Source organism: Colius striatus, chromosome 1, assembly GCF_028858725.1.
Source record: "Colius striatus isolate bColStr4 chromosome 1, bColStr4.1.hap1, whole genome shotgun sequence".
In the NCBI taxonomy this organism is placed as follows: domain Eukaryota; kingdom Metazoa; phylum Chordata; class Aves; order Coliiformes; family Coliidae; genus Colius; species Colius striatus.
The window spans coordinates 140402423-140424079 of NC_084759.1; the positions used below are offsets into that span (position 1 = coordinate 140402423).

The window sequence follows — 21657 nt, forward strand, 5'->3', positions numbered from 1 at the left end:
AGCCATCCAGTGTGACATATTCATTTTTTAATAACTACTTGAATGCTGCTGCCCTTAGCTTGACATGAGTGGTGCAATGCAGCAGAGGCAGATGCTCAGCTACTCCCTGGCATTGCCCCCTCTGGAGCAGTTTTTGGGAGGTCCCAGCTCTCAGAGTCACATCTGAACTTAAGAATCAGGCTCTGTTATTGTTACGGAAAACCAAAAATAAAAAGGCCAGACTAAATTCTTTTTAAGATCTCAAGATTTTTTAAAGCAGTCTTGTGACTTTTACGGGGTCTGACTCATGATACTTGAATGCTTGAAGTTGGCAGCAGTGGAGCGAGTACAGCAAGATTTAGCATACAGCGATTTATTGCTAAAAGCCTTCAAATGTGTGGGAAAGGGCACAGAGCACTTCTGCAGCAATTTGGCAGAAAACAAGGACACAGGCCCAAGCCCTTTTCCTCCATCTGGGCTGCCACGGAGTTTGTCCTCCACAAAAGTTACCACACAAAATCCCAATAAAGCTGCCCCAGACATGGCCAAAAAAACCACTCAACTTCCCAAAAGCAGGCATGCATGGGTAAGGAGGAGGCATTTTCCTGTGTCACTCTGGCCCAATCACTTGTCTTCCCCATCACACAGGGCCAGTACCACCATCAGGCTGTTAGGCTATTCAGGGAGGGTTCCTCTCAAGGACATCAGTGAGGTGCTGGTTGCAGCTTTTGACTCCCTGAGCTCTGGTTTCCCATGGTGTGTTCAGGGACTGGGCCCATGTGTAATACTGCAGATACACCTGAAGTTCTAGATTTCAGCTTCCATGGCAGCAAGATCAAAGCCCCTTATATGCACTCTTCTGAAGCTCTCAGTGCCTTTGCAAGCTGGCCATGACACGTCATTGATGCCTCTGCACACTCACATAGGAGCTTGGATGACTTCACAGGGAAGTCCAAGTGATATTTTTCTGTAGTAGAAAACACCTCTCAAACTACACTCCCCAGCATCCTCCACAGGCCACCCAGGGTCCCTGTTGACAACAAACCCTAAAGTCTCAAACTTTCCTTAAAAAAGTTTTCCTAAAGCAGAAGTACATTAAAAGTATGTAAATACCATGTGCTATATTACGCACTAGCAGGCTGTTCTCAGTGATGTCCAATGATAGGACAAGGGGCAATCGGTATAAGCTGGAACATAAGAGGTTCCAAAGAAATACAAGGAAGAATTTCTTCACTGTGAGGGTGACAAAGCAGTGGAACAGGCTGCCCAGATGGATTGTGGAGTCTCTTTCTCTGGAGACATTTAAAACCAATCTGGACAAGTTCCCATGTGACCTACTCTAGGTGGTCCTGCTCTGGCAGGGGGGTTAGACTAGTACATTTGTTCCACTGGCTTTTAGGGAGGTCATCAACAAGTTGGCGACTGTGTTTTGCAAAGAGAAGCTGCTGCCTCATTTCCCTTTGGCCACCATGCTTCATGTGAGTTTATTTATCTGCAGGCAACACTGCTGCTCTCTAGAGCTCGTGGGTTCAGTTTATAGCCTGACAAGAGCTCAGTTCTGCATTGCAAAACTTCCTTTGCAAAGAAAGATGACTGTCACGTCTCTTTTACCTGGTATTTCCACCCCAAGTGTCATCAGTTTTCAGAGAGACCTGGTATATGCAGGGTATTAAAAAATTCAAGAAGGCACACAAAATGTATTTAGTATTGCATTTTGCTGACTTCCATTTAAAACTGCTCTGGAAATTTATTTTCTCCTACAGCACTCAGAATCTAAAACACCATAGATTTGTCAGTGCATGGGAAAGACCATAAATGAAAATTAAGTCCATATTCAAATTAAATACAAAAATGAGAACAAAATGTGCTTAAACCTAATTTTTTTTTAATCTCTGCAGTGTTAATAAATTAAATAAAATCTTTATATCAGATAACACATTACAAAAATTAATGGAGCCTGACTTTCTCCCTGATTACTCATGTAAATCATGGGAAATTCCATTAAAGCAAACACAACTGTGCAGGTATAAAATGGATTTAGTTAATGAAATGTCATTCCCAGTGTTTTCATGCTGCTTCTTTTAGAAACTGACATCATCTTATCCATGTCAAGTTCCATTCTCATTCACACCAAAGTAAATCTGTACTAATAGCAAATACTGCCTTGTCCACATAGTGACTGTAAATGAATAAAAACCGACAGGCAGTACAAATAAAACAGCAATTGTATTCACAATACAATTCACAGATATACTGTATGTATACCAAGTGCATCTCAGCTCACAACAGATATCTTACAATTTTAGCTCTATGAAAAGACAAATGCAGTCCCTTCTGCACAATACTCACACAGCATCTGAGCATAAGTTTTCCTACCAATAATCTCACATGGCCACAATCCACCTTCAGTGTTTACATTTATCCATATAACAAAATAACTAGAAGCCAGGGCATTTAGAAGAGCCTAAGGGCATTAGGTATCAGACACCCCTGACTTCCAGCCTCTCCCACAATAATAACTAAAAGAATTTTATGGCACATATCGTTAGCAAGGACTCTCTGATTAGCAATAGCATACTTTGGAAAAAGGACAGAAAACCTCAAAGTCAATATTAATCAAAGGCAAGTCACCGGCACCATTTTCCAGACATAATATCTCACCTCTCTGCTTCAAGGCGCATTTCTTCACGCTTTTGCCTCCTGAGTTCTCTGCGGCGTTCAAAGTCATCCATGGTGGGTGTTCAAGTGTTCAGAGCTCTGGAAAGATCCAAATCTGAAAGGCAGATAACCACTTAGGTGAGAGAAAAAACACAATGGCCGCATTTGACTGTGTCCCTTTAGTTTTGTTTTGCTTTCTTAACTTCACTGTAACTATTTTCTTTTTTCATCAGAAATTTTTACTTCCTCAGTACTGTTGAGATAAACAAGATTAATGAAATGCCTTGTAGGATAAACATAGCCCATGCCTGCAGTTAGTTTCCTAGTCAAAATTAAATCAACATGCTTTAAGTAAAGACTGTATACATCTCCTAGCCGCAGACTAGCTATTTGTAATGTCACAGGTCTTTTCTACAAACAAAAGCAACAATTCAGAACTATTTAAATTTTAAGCTTCAAATTTTTACTGGAAGCAGTAAAAACACCACACACAGGATTTCTTATTTTCTTTAGTTGCATAAAGTTTTGCAAGAGTTAGCCCTTGTCTGTCTGTTCCCACCCCTCTTCAAAAAAATTTTAAAAAATGAAAGAAAGGAAGAAAAGAGGAGAAAAAGCAAAGATAATAAAAGGAAAAGAGAACAGAAGGGAGAGGAAAAGAAAAGAAATAAGAAGAGAAGAAAAATAAGCCATAGCTTTTTAAATATCACCCAAGAGGAGCCAAACTATTTATAAATCCTGCTCTAAGAACCAAAAGTAGCAATATTTTTTTGTAGTTTAAGCCACACGTTTTCCCCGTGCCCTACCTTCTTCTTTATGATTTAGTCCATGAAATATTTTCCCTTTTACAGTTCTTCATATACAAAGTCTTTCGAGCCTTGGTTTATATCCCATCAAGCCGAGTATTACAGAATTCCCCTGCAGCCCCCAAACCAAAAATGACTACCAGAAAAGGGAAAGCTGTTCTCTTTTTGTCCCTGCTTTGTTTACAGAGCTGTCAGTGGTTAGTTAAACTCTGCCTGGAATCTGGCATTTAAGGCCTGCTCTAAGATTGCTTCCTGTGCAGGGCTGGAGGCCTCAGCTTCCTCTGCAATCCTAGCCTAGGAGCCGCACTCAGAGGATTTCCACCCCCCCACATCCCCCCCAAAAAATCCTTTTTCAGCCCGTTAGTACAAGACCAGCCATTTACGCTGCAGAAAAAGCCAGTATGCAGATGCAGACTAAAATTTCCAAAGGTGCTCATGAATTGCTTGCATTTTAAGGGAAAGAAAGCCAAGGTGCATTTGTAAATTATTTGAAGTGCTCTGTTTGCAGAAGTAGATCTGTCTTGCAGCTTTATACTTTATATGCCTGCCCACTGGTGCAGTGTCCAAGCACCCTCCCCATAAAAATCACTGGCAAATAGCAAAGTCTCTCATGACTTAAGGGAATCTGTGGTTTTTTCTGCCTCTTTTTTGGATTAAAATACTGCTCAGGGCAGAGGTTTTGTGAAGGTTATTTTATTAGTTTACTTTTCCTGGAGGTGTTTTTCTTTCTGATTTGTTCCTGGATTGGGAGATTTAAAATGTTGTTGTTGTGACTTTCTTCATATTTGCTTGACTGGGTTGTTTTGTGGAGGTTCAAAGGGAATGTTAATTTTGCAAATCTAATAGTGACTTTACAATTGCTACTGGTGTTTGGGGCTTTTGTTGGTTTTTTTTTAATGCATAATTAGACAAAATATATAAAAAGCAAGTTATAATGAGACATTTTTTTCAAATCTTGTTGTTTGCCTACTCTTAGTACTGTGTAGCTCTTGAAGAGTGCAGAACAGCAAATCTGCCATTTTCTACCAAGAAGTGTTTTCATCTCAGCCCATGTATGCAGTTAAATACTACCTCAGTTCCTTTGCTAGAGGGCCTGTGAGTTCACAGAATCACAGACTCACCCTGGCTGGGAGACAAGGATCAAAAGAGGAATGGTATACTACAGAGAGCAAGTTCAAAGCAGCATGCTGGGTTTCTGTGCACAGAGACCAAATGACTGTGTCCACTGGAACTAAGACTGCACCCAGCAGCAGCATTTAGTCTATGGAATACAGTCATCATCAAGGATTTAAAATAGAAAGAGCTGACTGTTAAGCTGACACCTTATCTGGTAGAACAGAGATTCCCAACATTTTTTTCCCCACTCTACCTCCTCAAGGCAGAAATGCTTTGACATCTGATTTATTTTCAGCTTCATCACTTCTCATCCAGCCAGGTACACGCCTCTGTCCATTTCTCCTAAGGTACACTCCCTCCCAGCTCCAGACTCTGTGTACTCACATTTCCCCCATCCCTTTTCTAAATGTCCCAGCCAATACCTCCATCCTTCTCTTCCTATGTGGTCCTCATCACCATCTCTCATCTCCTAATGCTCAAGCTCTCTTCTTCATGAGGAAAGTTGAGGAGGAGGATAATAACAACCCAGAACTATTTCTCCTTCTCTCTTTTCTTCTCAGGAGTAAGAGAGAGGCTGCACTATAGTCAGGAGAAGTTCCCTGATGCAACAACTTTTCTCCATCCACGGGGTGCTTTTTTTATTGTTTAATGAGGAACAATACAAAGACAGATATCTTGGGAGAATATCTAGGGTTTATTAGGATACAGTATCTCCTCTCAAAGACTAAGGTCAAGCAACTTCATATCATTCAGATGATTTGCAAGACAAATCCTTTTTGTTTTTTTAAAAAAATGAGAAAGGCACTTGGGAAATGGAAGTCAGGTCAACAGTATGACCTTTAGTTAGCAAAGCTGTACCAGTGCAAGAGAATGAGTCATTAGCTAGAAGGTCCACTTGAAGTCAGCTATTCAGTGCTGTTCACTTTCTTCCTCAAAATGATTTGTTATCTTTCAGCCTCCAAAAACTATTAGACAAAAACTTCATTAATCTCTCTAAAAATGTTTCCTGTTTCTACAAAAAGAGTGTATAAATCAGAGTTTCTTGTAGTGTAGCCTCTCAAAAGATTTAAAAAATGCTTTGCTCATAGATGAAGATACTAATTATTTGAAATATTTTCTAGAAATCTGTTTTGGAAGCATCCACATTTTCATGCTTCTTGTTTTAAATTTAAAATTGTTTGCAACTGAAAACATCCCAGGCCAAAATGAAAGACTCCACCCAGCTCCACTCCAGAACCAGAAGCTGCCTTAAGAGCCAAATCTGAAAATGTCTCCCTGTGTGACCTTCCCAGGTTTGAAAATCATTTTTGTTTTTTACTTTTTGATTACATCCTTTTCTTTCTTTTAATAATTTGATGTCAGACCAAAAAAGTTTCTTTTTTTTCCTGAAAAGGTAACAATTGTCTTTAAGAAAACTGTTTCAAATCAAAAGTAATGTTTCATTCAACCTCAAAAGAAAAAGGATAAAAGTTCTTGGTCCTTATTTTAAGTATAAAAATTTTTGTTTTCAAAATATAATTGGAAATGTTTTGATTCTTCTTTTTCCTCCAGATTGTTTCAACTAATTAGGTTTTTCACCTAATTCAACCAGAAGTCATCAATAAATTTTAAAGAAGCAGAAATATGGGGGGTTTTTTTAGCAAATAGAAGTAGATGTCTGAAACTACCTGACCAGTTCTACACTCCTGACATCCACACACATGTGCAAATTACTGGAATATAGCTATTCTTACATGATGAAAGATGTTTATGCTAAGTGCCTGCACCAGCTTCAACCTGGTTGAGCATATTGCCTTAAATAGAATAGAGCTTCTCAACAGCGACAGCTGGTGACAGAATTGTGCAAGTGCAAGCCCTTTTGCTTTCCTCCTAGTACAATGAAATAATTGCACTTTTCCTTTTGGTGACCTTCAGACCCAAAGAGCCTGAAAGCCATGTCTGTTTCCTCAACATGGAATCACTCGCTGCTCTGGTGTTCTGAATGCCCAGGACACGCTTCACACAGACAACTGCTAGGCAAACTGGAAGCTGTGATAACTGCCCATACAGGAGAGCATGGATCAGAGCTCTTGCCAGACCCCCTCTCAGCAATTTGGCCTATTCTTCATTACAGAATGAGGACAGAACTTAACTTCCTTCATCTGAAGAGAAGCAAGGGGATTTGGCCTTCATTTTCTTTGTATCAAGAGATACTTTCTGCTAAATTTCCTTTCTTATCTAAAGACATCTGCATACACTGTACACCAGGTACCTCCCCTTCTTTCTTTAGCCCAACAAGCCTCTCACACTGGTGACTTACACTAGCCCAGCACCATCCTGCACTGTTGTAGGACTCCAGATCCATGTGAGTTGGTAGAAATTTTAGGATCCACAGCAAGCACAGAAAAGGACCAGAGTAATAACATGGACAAAATTGGGTTTCTTCATTAAAGGAACCATGAACCACTTTCTAGCCTCTCTTTTCCTGCTTTCCTCCTTCCTTCATCCCAAGCAGCAAGAGGCAGAAATAGTGCAAAGAGAACTGGCTTCAGAATTTCCAGAACTTAAATAACACAGTGTAGGACAAGGAAGACAATGAGATATCATGGCCCAGTGCTGAGAAACTCAGCAACAAGTGATACTCCCGCTTGTTTCTCTCTCTAATTTACTTGACAACTTTAGGGACACCCTTGGTCAATTTTATGCATCTTAGTCCTTATGTTGTCTCCATCACTTACAAATTCTTCTCATTGTGTATTTGCAGAAGGCTAAAGTCCAGCCAGGCCCTGGGTTTGGTTGCCAGCACTAGAGGTAACATGAGCACTAAAAAAACCACATCCTACAAGTAGAAATGTCTGACGCAGAGATGGGCTGAACAAAAGTGGTAAAGGGAAAGTCACTCTGAATTTTTCCTGTTAAGGGGTAGTAAGTGAAAATCTAACAAATCTAACTACACAAAGGTTTTCTATGTGCATTTAGCTGGACCTCTGACTTCTGATCTGTCCTCACTTCAGGATCAGGTGGTAACACAAGACCTAGTTATTCTGTCCTTGAACTTGTTTTTTTTAGTTGTCTCACAAAAAGGATCAAATATCTCAGTAAAGCTTGACATGAACTGAGACTGCAAGAAGTTTGTGAGTTGTACCCCATTAATCTAAATATCCTATATTTCCATCTCCTTTCACTTCAGCTGTCCCAAAGCCCTGGTGTGAAGGTGCAGACCTTTCAAATATCGGTAAATAACTGACAAGTGGGAAGCACGAATAACATTTTGCTTCAGCAGGCTACAGGACATGACATCCACTGTATCACTGGGACTACCATTGCCCATTTGTTCTGCCTCCTCCATCTCAGAAGTGAAAACAGAACCTCTTCATTACTCCTTTTACAGCTGAGAGCAACTCAGCAAGTAACACTCATTGTCTTAAGTGTGACATGTTGAATCTGGCACCCATGAAATGCAGGTATGACAAGCATTCTGCTGCAATATCTGGGAGGATTAGAGTTCCTTAATCTATCTTCAATCAAAACAAATAAACCTGTTTTCTATAAAAATCTGTCAGAAAACATTTGGAAATTATTTTCCCTGCTCCCTTTTTTGTTCTGCATTAAAAGCATTTAGTGCCACTCAGATCTTTCAGAAACAGATGCAACCTCATTGGAGTCAAAAGGTGAAGTTCAACAGATTGATTTGTACTTTTTCACATCTCACATATGCTCTTTCTTTAATCTGATATGTTGGGTATTGGCAATCATATATTACCAATAGTAAACCTTTTGTTTAAAGATGCTCTTCTTTCCTCTGTAGTTTTTTTTCCATGTTTCTTTCATGTAAAATCATATCTGCAAATGTTACTGTAAACTTAGCCAAGTTCTCGTGTTGACTGCAGAAAATGAACTCTTGTACATACATATGCACACACATACATACAAAGATCAAGCAGGTTTATTCCTTCATAAACAGAATAGCTCATCTGAAACTCAAGGCAAAGTAAACATACTGAGTCATGCAGACACACTTTTATTCCAATCTAGCCTGGAATCCATTTCATCTGATCATTCTTCACAAGACTTCCAAAAAAAATTAATCAATGGCAAACCAAACAAGTGCAGTTTATACTTAGCATCAGAAAATCAAAGTCCAAATTTCTGTTCTCGGAACATTTGATTTCCATCTATATCCAAGCCACTGATTCTATGAGGCAGAGAACTACCTAGAATTTCCACCAAAAACTGAAATAAAATATCTGCTTATGACATCTCATCTTCCATGGGAACAAAAAAGCTTATGTTTATCGGTGAGGCATTTTTAAATCTGTTCAACTTATTAGTTAACATGTTTGTGACATTCTGAGTAAAACCTATGCAGTAATTACTTAGAAGACAGATTCCCAGCTGGTGCTCTGCAGACTGCAGTTAGCCCACAGGACCACATCATGGTCCAAGTCCTTGATTCAAATAGGTGATGAACAGGTTTCACCCACTCTGGCTACAGCACAGTTGCCACAGTGAGTGCCACAAATGTCCTTGCAGGCACCAGCCCCTGTGTCAGCTTGTCATGGTTTAGGCCCTTCCAGGGACAAAAGACCACGATTAGACTTAAGTACCCCAGCCTTTGAAACTCCTGAAGAACAAGGAGGGCTTAATTGCTGCTTATGATCCTGGACAAAACAGACCAGGCTACTCAGCTTGGGGAAGAAAACAGAAAATAATTTTATCCAGCACCAGACAAAACATAACCCTAAAACCCCAAAACATGACAATACAAAACAACATCGAGTGGTACAATGATGAAGAGCACAAGCAGCCCTTTAAGACCAACTTATCCCCTCCCCTCTTCTGAGGCTCAAAGCCCTGATCCCAGTGTCTTTATCTCCTCCCTCCATGAATGTCTCAGGGGGGCAGGGAATGGGGGTTTCAGTCAGTATTTTTCAGATGGCTCCTGCTGTTTGTCTCTCCTCAAGGCAGACAGGATCCTCACTGGTCCTCCCTGCTCCACCATGGGGTACCTCACACACTTGGCAGCCCTGCACAGGCTGCTCTGATATGTATTCATCCCAAGGGCTGCAGCTCCTCCCCACCTCCTGTGTGGGTCTGCTCTGGGGCCTGCAGGCTCGCCAGAATAGTCTGCACCATGGCTGCCTCCTCACACGGTCTCCTGCCTGTCTGGGCACACTCACCTGAAGCTGCTGGTGGCTCTCAGTTCTGCCATTGCCCTCCAAGGGTTGCAGGGACACAGCCTGCATTCTCACCACAGGTTGCAGAGGGATCTCCAGTCCTCCTTCTCAGACTGTGTGCTTCACCTGGTCACTTCCTCCACCTCCTCTTCCAGCTCAAATTTCCTTTCTTAAATAGTGATGGCAGAGGCACCATATCAGCCCGGCTGTGCTACAGGTGAGTCTACCTCAGAGTCAGGGGATGTTTCAAGAACTGCTTACTGAGACAGCACTGGAGCTCCCTTCCCCTGTTACCAAGCAAAAAGTGACTCCACACAAAATCAAGACAAAATGGAAGAGTCATATTCTGGATAGCCTCCTAGATGAGAACTATGCCATAGTTTTGATTGTTATTGGTATCTCCTCCTGGGGCTCTTCTTAGAAAGAGTAACCATAGCGTCATGCAAAACTGAAAACATAAATATACCATATATTTATATGTGTGACCTAGATAAAACCTGTGTTTTTACATAATGTTTCTTAATGGACTGTGGGGTTCACATGGTCACCTCCATCTTGTACCGCTCCTCCACCTCCTCCCACGCACTTCAAATTCCCCATCCTTAAACAGTGATGCCAGAGGTGCCAAATTGGCCCAGCAGGGCCAGAGGTGGGTCCAAACCTCAGAGCTGGTGGAAAGTCTGAGAACTGTTTACAAGGTCTGCACTGCAACTCCCTCCCCCTGTTACCGAGCAAAAGTGGCTCCTCACAAACCCATGACACAGTTCCTTCTGCTGCAGGGTGAACCACATGAAAGTCTAGACATAGAGCTTTTTAAAAGACACTGTCCCTGCCACAGAGTTTTCTCCTTGGGTCTGCAATGAAAAGATCCATGGATTTAAGTATCTGCTCAGCTTCCTCTTTCATATCCATGATCTAACTCAGCACTTGAGAAGGAGCAGTACGAAGCCGCACAATCCCAGAGGCATTAACAAACATCAAGTGTGCTGCTGCTATCACTGCAATTACACTACTGCATGCAGCAGTAGGACCTACCATCTCAGGGCCAGTCAGTTGCAATGGAAAGTCCTCATTTGTCTTTATTTGCCTGGGCAAGCTGAGTGCAGTTATGCCATTTCCACTCCTCCTCCCTTCCTCATCTTTCTCCCACTGCACACGGACATAAAGGCCAGGCAAAGCTTTCTCTTGGCATTTGGATATGTATATGCTAGTCCCACCCCTGATCTCAGTGACATTTGTCTATCATTTCCCACTAGCAGACAAAGGAAGAAACAAAACATAGTTGGAAGCTGCTGGCGCAGCCACTGGTTCTCATGATAGAAGGACTGACCCTTGACTCTCTTCTTCAAGTATCCTCTGAAGTATTTCAAATATGTTGTCCCCAAAGATCAGAAGATACTGAAATATTATTCATTTACAGACTAGAGTTGAAATCCTGGTCCCATTGGAAACCCTGGCAGATTTCCCAGAGACTTCAATCAGGACTGGATTCCACCCTCACAGGCCAAATTAATCTAATATACACTATGAGAAATCAGTGAGCTTACCCTGCATGTCAGAAACTGGTATGATCTCAAGCTACTTCATCCTCTCATGCCTTTGTGAATACACACATAAAGGTAATATTTTTTTTACTCTGGCAATGCTTACTTGTGGGAAAGATTATTCATATCATTATCACTGAGGAAATACTTAGCCTTTGCTGCAGATGTAAAGGGCAGCTGAAAATTGCATTGACCTTTACTACTGTTTAACCATAAGTGACGATACCCCAGGTAGTGACAATGAGACTCTCATCTTGAAGAACAAAGCACCTTGAAACCAAAGGATTTTATAATCTACGCAACAGTTTGTAAAAGCACTTCATTCCAAAATGAGCTCTCATTTGCATTCATTTTCCTTGTATTCAAACACTTTGAAGCAGGCTTATGGGATGTCATTCACTAATTACTCTTGTCTTTTATCTGCTTCTACCAGTGAAGATGTTTAATTTCAGCAGGTTAATCTAATCACAAGAATGTCCACATAATGCAGTTCTGCACACTTTGTCACAAATCTGTGGCCTGACCATTGAAACTTGTGACAATGCCCTGGCTGTTTCCAGTTTAATCTTTCATTGAAATCTCTAAGATCAGAAAATCAGTGGCTGTGCCAACACCTTCCACTCAGGAGCATTTTGGTTCTTAATAACAAAGAACAGACAAACATCACTAAGAAACTGGTAAAGTTGAGCTCAGATGACCAAAGCGTATTAAAGAGGAGACTGGATTTCCTCTTGCCCTATAAATGGCAATGCCAGTTATCCCATTGATTTCCATTAAAGAAAAATCAGAGGATGGGAAAGAATATCACACATACAGAAAAAGCTACCACAACTATGGAAAAATGTGTCTTCAGTTTCTGGCCTACACAAATAAAACTGCCACACTACATCCATTAAATTTGGGGTTTTAAAGGCCCTGATGAGGACCGGCAACCAGTAAGGATAGGAACTATCTGCCTCTCTGCCTTCCTGACTTCTGATACTCTGTTCCCATCCCTCTCATTTGGTTCTCTGATTTTGTCCTACCCTTGCACCACCTGATTGACCTTCATGCTCTTATGCAATATTTCAACAACAGGTTGTCTAAACTTATTTTTTTTCTTGTTTAAACAGGCAGTCTTTGGATTCAGTTCTGCCTAGTGCCAAGTATTATAAACCCTAAAGAGAGTTGAAGGGTCTTACTTGCTCTATTGAACAAGCAATCAACAACAATACCAAGTTTTAGGCATTAACCCTGCATTTTCAAAGAAAAAACAAAAACTACTAAAACTCTCTCTTAAAGTTCTTTGGTTTGCTGATCTTACTAGTTGTGCTCTAAGAAACACTAAGTATTTTAAATCGAAGCAGTTCTTCCAAAGAAATGAATGATAACTTTTCAAGATCTTGCCTGTCACTCCTGAACTTTAATTCATCTTCCCTTCCAGTACCTGTACACTTTCTTTGCACAGACACAATGCTCATCACCATGATAGATATATTGCTGCTGAAAGTTCAGTTACTCAACATCAAAGTATCATGAAAATCTGTGGATTTCCACCAGGAATGGATCCAGCTACAGAAATTTCTATTGGGCTTTTCCAGTTCACACTTCTGAAGTTATCTTTAGAAATGAAACTAAAATTGTTTCCTGCCAAGCAGATATATCAATTTATCTCTAATGAAGAGAAATTCTGTGTCATTTTGGTTGAGAATTGAAGCATGAGGTCAGGGCCAAATTTAAAGAGGTAAAGAAGGGCAGAAAAAAATGGCATGCCTTTCAACAGGACAACTAAAACAGGATACCACAAAATAGATGTCCCTCAAACCATTCATCATATTTGAAGTTTGTGTCATAGACACTTTATGCTGACTTTAGCTGAGAAACGCTAAAGGAAACACTAACACAACAATGTCATCAAACCAGATGACTGAACAGCAATGAGGCTTTGTTACAACAACAAAAAATGGGCAAGATGATATACTTGCATACTGTGCATGAGTTAGTGTCAAATCTGACATAGCAAGACTATGATATTGCCAGCTACCCTCATGAGATTCACAGAGAAACTTGTTTCATGGTCTTTACAATTATCTGAAATTCAGGCACAAACACTTACTGCCAGCAAATATAGCACAGCAATGCATTGGTGTACCAGTAACATTATATGCAACTGTGCATTGCTTCACCCTGCAGGGAAACAGCACAGTCAAAACTTTCAACAGAGTCTGGCTCAGAGTCAATTAAATAAGACAGGTGAGGCCTGACAGTATCCTGTGCACTTAATACTGAGTGCACACAGACATATATATATATACTTCGTATTAATGTGACAAAGGAAACTTACACTTGAGCACTGTCTGAAGTCAATAAATTTTACAGCTGTTTAATTTTTTTTTGGAACAGTGCCTCAGACAACGTCTGTGTGGTCCAGAAAAGAAAATGTTTCATTTTCCCTAAAAAAATAAATTAAAAAAAAATAATTTCTCTACTGTACTTTATCTGCCACTTTCCGCCAAGTCCTCTTCTGCAAAGATCCAAAATTCCTATGGGGTCTCCTCCAGTCTCCCATCTTATCATATTAGGTCCACTCAGCTCAGAATGACTGGTCACAGTCTAAATTCTGTGCACTGAAGGCACATGAAGTAAATTTTTTACAATCAACCCAAAAATTAGGGTTGTATATGTGCAAAGCGTTGTCCAAAACCAGAAATACAAAAGTGTAAGAGGAGGGAAGGAAGGACAACTTCCAATCTAAGTGCTGTACAAATAGAAATACAGCCTATGTTTACTTCTCCAGGCTGAACAGCCCCAGTTCCCACAGTCTTTCTTCATAAGGAAGATGTTCCATTCCCTGATCATCTTGGTGGCCCTACGCTGGACTTTCTCCAGCAGTTCCCTGTCCCTCTTGAGCTGGGGAGCCTAGAAATGGACACAGTACTCCAGATGAGGCCTCAGCAGGGCAAAGGAGAGGGGAAGAAGAACCTCCCTTGACCTACTGGCCACACTCTCCTTGATGCATCCCAGGATATCATTGGCCTTATTGGCCACAAGGGCACATTGCTGGCACATGTTCAGTTCATTATCAACCAGGACTCCCAGATCTCTCTCTGCAGACCTGCTCTCCAGCAGGTCAATCCCCAGCCTGTACTGGTGCATGGAGTTGTTCCTCCCCAGATGCAGGACTCTGCACTTGTCCTTGTTGAACCTCAGGAGATTCCTCTCTGCCCAACTCTCAAGCTGGTTGAGATCCTGCTGAATGGCAGCACAGCCTCCTGGGGAATCAGCCAGTCCTCCCAATTTTGTTGTCATCAGAGAACTTGTTGAGAGCACACTCTGTCTTCCCATCCAGGCCATTGATAAAGATGTTGAATAAGACTAGCCTCAGAAGTGTCTTAGGCCTTCAGCTTGACTCAGCTCCATTGATCATCACTCTGGCTCTGTCATTTGACTAGCTCTCAATCCACCTCTTCGTCCACTCATCCAACCCACACTGCCTGAGCTTTTCTATGAGGATGTTATGGGAGACAATGTGAAAAGTTATGGGCTAGTTAGGAAAAAAATATCTTTAATTCAGCCTTCAAATCTTACGCCTTTTTCAAAAGTACAAAAGCAGAAATAGCTGCACTTATGACAGACATGTCCACTGAGGCCTCCTAATGGTGGCTGTTTCACAACCCACCAGATCCAAAGACTCTACAGGACTCAAGTACAACTAGAGAGACAATCTCTACAAGGATACTCTGTTAAATATTTAGAGGGGAAAGGGCATTAGGAGGGCAAGGAAATAGAGATAAAAATATGAAAAAAGGCCTGAAAAAAATAAATAGATTCTGGCAAAGATGTACTGAGAAGGATCAAACTAAAATCCCAGATCATAATGCTTGCAAATGTGGAGAATTTTTACAATCCATACCACAGGTAGAATTTCTGAAAATAGCTTGCACTCTGAAGGTGTAAAAAAGAAAATAAAAGCCAGATCTGAAACTCATAAATAAACATGAATAAACTAGCCAGATTTTCCAGTGCTTACTTGAACCAAATAAAACCTTTACAACTTGTAAGTACTGACAACTGTCACTTCAGATATTATTAAAGGAGTCACTAAATAGAAAAGGCACGTTGGTCTGCAGTTAAATCATTTCTCCTTTCCCTTTCCAACACTGAAAGTAATTGAAAACAGAAGACGTGCTTCTTGATGCAGCCTAAATTTTTAGGAGCAGAAATCATAAACGTTAGTTATATAGCAGACATTGTACTTCAAGTTTACACTGGGTTAAATCCATATATCTTCACACAAAGCCAGGTAAAAAACAAAAGCATGAACACTTACAGTCATGTAAAATACATGTGCAGTATACCCTACAGCACCTATTAAGTCATACCACTTGCAAGACACTCCAAATAAAAATTCACATAAAGATGGCACCAGTTCTCCTCCTGGCCAAGGAGTGTTGGAGAAGATACAAATTAATAATGTACCACTATCAAATAAAATTATATTTTTAAAGTTATAATGATGAAATGATAAAAGTTCTATTAAATGATAAAATGATAAATTATATAAAAATTATGTCTAAAATATATTTTAAAACCTCTGACCAAAGCAAACTGTTGTGTAGGGAATACATGTGATTGCAAAGTCTGAAGAAAGTGCACATGCTTCAGTCAGGGCACATATCACATTTTACTATCTTTGCTACTGATTTAAGTCCATATTATTTTGCTACTTATATTAAAAAGTAGACAGAAATAACTTTGGAGATGACTAAGCAGTTTCTTGACTTCTATTAAGTACCAAAAAGCATTTCTGCCAATTTATTAATATTTAAGAATCTACAACTTAATATGAGCTTGGTTCCAAGAACTACATAGGTATGTGTAGCAAGAAGTCAACACTGTGCCAGCTGGCAGATTAAACAAACCATTAAAGGTAGGCTCCTACTGAATTTAAAGGATTGTTTTTCATCTTTTCCCTCTCTATTCCTCCACATCCAGATGTATTATTTGGGGAACGTTTTCCAGTCTCAGTAAGAAAGGTAAAAGAAATACCCTTGGAAGTTAATGAGTTTTTCCTCCAGTGTGGTCTCCTGCTGCACTTGGAATTTATTCCATTACTGTATGGCTTGCAATGGTCCCAAAATACCTCTGACTACATGAAAAGATGGGGAAAGTGTGTTTAGGGTAGGTGTGGTTCTTCATTCGAAAACAGGGACAGCATAGAGTGATAATTTGTAGAGTGTATAATTTCATTATGACCATCATTATCCTGGCAGGCCACCCCATAACCCACTCCCTGCTACTCCATGTGGAAGAGACCAGGACATCATAGTTGGGAAAAGTGGAGCACACTTGGATTAAGGACAAGGTCAATGCCAGCCTTACTGTTCAAAGGTTCAAATGCTTATTTGAATGTTGTTAAAGCTATCTGAACTTCATGACCTAGCAGTATTCAAAGAAAGAATAAGTCCAGAATAAACTCTAGTATTAAACCAGCCTTACTGTTATCCTTAACTGTGTAACTGTTATGGAAGAGTGTTTTGGATTAAAATGCTCCCCATAACAGTTTTCCAGATAAAATCTCCAAAATATCAGAGTTGTACCTGCTCCCTCTGGCCATTTCAGACTGACTGGAACTACTAGCAGTTGAAGGAAGAGCACTGACTTTAAAAAGCCTGGAAAATAATTTTATAAAATTTGAAATATAAACAACTCCCACAACCTAGACCTCCCTCAGTATTTTAGTTACTAGGTAGTAAAAGGATCTCAGTGCCATAAACTTGCTACTGAACTAGAAAACAAAAAAGCCCTAAAAACAAGTATAGGCACACAGCCAGAGGCTAAGATAGCTTGCTCAGGAGCTCGACCGTGACTCAAGGCATCTTCTTCCCCATGAGCAAGAAGCCTCTCCAGGTTCCTGCTTAGACTCTCTTTGGTTTCCACAAGGCAAACGGGCCCCTTATTCCCAGGCAGACCTAGTGACCATCTTGGCCCATGACTTGAGAATTTGACTCAAACAGGGTTTGATTTGCTAAAATTGTTCTGGGACTCACAAACATCCTTTAGGGGCAGTTTAATTCTTAATAGTATAAAGCTAAAGTGTAAAAACTGTATTCTGCATGTATTCCTTGTTTCTAATACCCAGTATCTGTGAGGGGACTCCCTTGCTTGGCTAGTAGTCGGGATTCATTAGACCTTTTATGATGATTCTTTCTGTGATGAATCTCAGATGTTTAAATAGCATATAACAGTGCTCCATTGACCTTGCTGAGTACAATTGGAGGGAAAGAAAGGTAATTTTCCACTAAGAAATGTTAAAAATGTGTCTCCACTATTGCACAGATGCAGAGGATAAAGAAACTCCAGAGGGATTAAAATATTTTAGATTAATTTGGAAGAAGGCCACATTGTGTAAAGCCTGGTTAGTTCGGGCCTTTCCAATTCCATGCCATATAAACAAAACCATTTAAACTGCATTTGTTAGAAGGAATGTTTAAAAAAAAAATCCCCCAAAGTAGCTGTAACTTAAATGACCTCCAGTTCTGTATTCTCTTCTTACTGCCTAAAGAACAAACATATGTACAATATATTCTAGCCAGAGCTTGTGCAGTTGCTGTGTGATTCATACTGCTTGAAAATTAAGTAATTTAACTAAAGAGATTCTGACTCCCCCAGGTATGGTTTTAAAACTGAAGCAAGGTTAAATCTGATTGTCTTCTATATTTTGAACAAGACCATTGCTTATAAATCTTTGCATTTGGCTGTGTAGAAGAAGAAATTGAAAGGAAGAGACGGAAAGAAAGGGAAAGCAGGGAAAAAAGCCTCACATCGTCAACACAACTGTATAAGTACTGACCTAATGTTCTACGTGCCACTGTCTGGCAGAAGCAAGTCAATGTTTATTCAGTTTTAAGGTCAAATTTTGCCCTGTTTACACAGAATAGAGGTTTTGCCTGAACAGTCTTCCAAAGAGACAAGTCACAGATTGTCATACTAAATAACCATACAAAATAAACGGTTGCTGACCCTTATGAGTTAATCAAGTTGAGATACAAAGGAATATGAAGGTTGCAATGAATCAGCCAGAGGGGTAACAGCATGAAACACACAGGAAGTCATTATGCATGATTAGCATCTATAAAACATCAGGCAAAATAAGGAACTTCCCTTATCACAAACCATAAAACTCAGAGCAACCCAATATGAGAAATATCCTCCTATCTGTCACATAGAATCATAGAATCATTATGGTCGGAAAAGATCTTTAAGATCATGGAGTCCAAGCAGTCATCTCATACTGCTAAGCCCATCACTAAACCATAACCCTCAGTACTTCATCTAGGCATCTTTCAAATATCTCTAGGGATGGTGACTTTACCACCTCCCTTGGAAGCCTGTTCCAATGCTTAATAACCATCGCAGTGAAAAAGTTCTTCCTAAAGTCTAATCTAAACCTCCCCTGGTGCAACTTATATCCATTTCCTCATGTTCTATTTATTATTCATTACTGGAGAGAAGAGATCAACACCCACTTCACCACATCTCCAATTCAAGTAATTGTAGAGAGTGATCACATCTCCTCTCAGCCTCCTCTTCTCCAGGCTAAACATCCCCAGCTCCTTCAGCTGCTTCTCATAAAACCTATTCTCTAGACCCTTCATCAGCATTGTTGCCAGTTTCTGGACATGCTGCAGTACCTCAATATCTTTCTTGTAGTGACAGGCCCAGAACTGGACACAGTACTTGATATGTAGCCTCACCAGCACCAAGTACAAGGGGACAATCACCTCCTTAGTCCTGCTGGTCACACTATTTTTCATACCGGCCAGGATGTCATTGGCCCTCTTGGCCACCTGGGCACACTCATGTTCAGCTGGCTGTCAGTAAACATCTCTAGGTCTTTTTCTACCAGATGACTCTCAAGCCACTCTGCCCCAAGCCTGTAGTGTTGTGTGAGGTTGTTGTGGCCCAAGTGCAGGACCCAGCACTTAGCCTTGATGTACCTCATACAACTGGCCTCAGTCCATCAATCCAGCCTGTCCAAGTCCCTCTGAAGAGTCTTCCTGTCCTCAAGCAGGTCTAAGTACTAGTCCAGTTTGGTGTCATCTGTGGATGGATGTAGACAACTCTCCAGCAGTCCCAAACCTCTTTGAGTTCTTGTAATGGTAGCCAAATATTTCACCATGACTCCATCACTGCACAAATTCTCCTCCCACCATGTGAGGCAGCTGGCCTAACCAAGCACAATGCATTGTCTGCCCTCTTCCAAATACCCAAAGGAGCCAACATCATTTCAACACTAAATGTAACCATCTTGGATAGGAACTTAGCAACTTCATAAAAATTCGGAAATCAAGAGTTTACAATACAAAATTAGTAAAAATGTCATTTTCATGACAAATAATGTTCTTTCAGAGAATAAAAAAATATTTTAAATTCTGAGGTTTTGGGGTTAGCATCCCTTCTCTTATTCAGGTAATTCTGAGATGTTTTAAATAAGATATTGCAAAATGCTGTGATGGTTCTTATAGGATGGTCATAAAATTTAACTCTGCTGATAACTTCAGCAGCTATCACACATTTGATAGCACATCATTTGCTTGCTAAAATGCTACCAGTTCCATGTTATCTTTTTTCTCTCAATGGTTACTGCACATTAACAATATACACATTCTCAAGGATCTCCTGCACATTCTTATTTAGTCAGGCTGTTCTCAATGATGTCCAATGACAGGACAAGGGGCAATGGGTACAAGTTGGAATACAAGAGGTTCCAAAGAAATACAAGGAAGAATTTCTTCACTGTGAGGGTGATGAAACACTGGCACAGGCTGCCCAGATAGGTTGTGGAGTCTCCTTCTCTGGAGACATTCAAAACCCATCTGGACAAGTTCCTGTGTGACCTGCACTAGGTGGCCCTGCTCTAGCAGCGGGGTTGGACTAGATCTTTCCAGGTCCCTTCCAACCCTTAAGATTCTGTGATTTTCACCTGATAGTATCTTCAAATGTAGTATCTGATAGTTCTTCAAAGGTCAAGTATGGACCTTCATTGACATACCATTCTACACATTCATGAAAACCAAATGTTCTTTATTCAGTTAGACTATCACAGTAAAACATTTTAAATAAATATTTCACAATTTCAGAAACAGATTTTATATAGTAAAATTGCATGTTTGTAAAAGAAATCACTAGGACCTATAAATTAATGCTTGAAATTTTATATTTTGTACTTTACATTATCACTAGCAGTGTAGAAAAAAACCCAAAAGTTCTTAAATCACCAACATTTCCCTTTGAAATGTATTTGCTTTTTTAATTTACTCCAAGAAGTTTATAAGTCAGTATTTTTCAACACTCCTACCTCTGCCCTTTCACTCACATGCCTGTTACAATTCTGTGTCTATTCTGCATCTTCCGTAAGATTTGAGTTTATCTGCTCTACCATCTCACATGGCAACTTATATAGAGGCTTCTCCACATACAAAGACATAGACTCACATGCCAATTTGCAACAATATCACCAAGTAATTCTATCTTCCACCTATCTGAAACAGAAGTTATGCTTTACAGACAAGTTTCTTAAAAATTGGAAGGAAATGTCCTTCAACATGATCAAAGTACTAAAGTTACTGCCTGGCCTCTTAAAAACAAACAGACAAACAAAAAAACAGACCCAAAATTCAGTTCTGAAAGTTATGTTGTTTGAGATGCTTTCTTTTTCAATTTAGCATCAGTATCGATAGTCATTAATCTAAGAAAATGTACCAGATAGTCAGCTTAAATTTTACTTCTCTTAGTAGTTCTAGCTTAAATGTTGTTCCTTGTAGTTATACACTTGTAAACTAAGTGATTCTTTTCCTGAATTGTCTAATTGGAGTTTGTCTGTTACCTGTAGTAATAAATTTTGAAATCTTATTGGCTCTTAGTCAAGTGGCAGGAGTAAGATTAGTTTGATTGCTTAACAAATCACATTGTTTCAGCTTAGTTACATGCTACAGCCAACCTTATGTTGCTTGAGGTAGTCAGGGGATATGTTAAGATCATACAGATGTGCAATGGGGACACAGATGTGAAGTGATGTAAAGTCACACAAATGGCTTTGCTCAGAGCCATTTCAGTTTACGAGCAGGCTTTATGAGCTCTGGTAACAAGGGAACCCCTGGCTGCTTCCACACAAAGGTTCTCAGGTGCATCAACTCTGCATTTCCATTCCCTAGGCTCCTGGCACCTTTTTCACTCAGGTGCTGGACACAGTAGGGAAGCCATGCATAGCCATCTAGAACCAGAAATGAATTAATACCCAAGATGTGACTGTAAAAGACTGGCTCTGGTGTTTCTGCATTTGTGTCAGGAGTAATCTACTGCTTCAATAATCTATGCTTAGTTAACACTGAATGTTTGTTAAAGACAATGTAGACTTAG

General features: G+C 40.1%; 1 protein-coding gene across 8 annotated transcripts in view; it reads right to left on the bottom strand.

Moving 5' to 3' along the window:
• Window positions 1-21657, bottom strand: part of CALD1 (caldesmon 1) — a 195215-nt gene that overhangs the window by 91403 nt on the left and 82155 nt on the right. For 3 of the 8 annotated variants that reach the window (XM_062009481.1, XM_062009463.1, XM_062009472.1), the window contains one exon: window positions 2641-2752. In XM_062009481.1, the coding sequence (XP_061865465.1) occupies window positions 2641-2711 (71 nt within the window). In that variant the 5' untranslated portion in view covers window positions 2712-2752. Of the gene's footprint in view, window positions 1-2640; window positions 2753-3440; window positions 3708-21657 lie in introns of those variants that run through there. The other 5 variants (XM_062009499.1, XM_062009453.1, XM_062009490.1 and 2 more) reach the window with 4 other exon arrangements.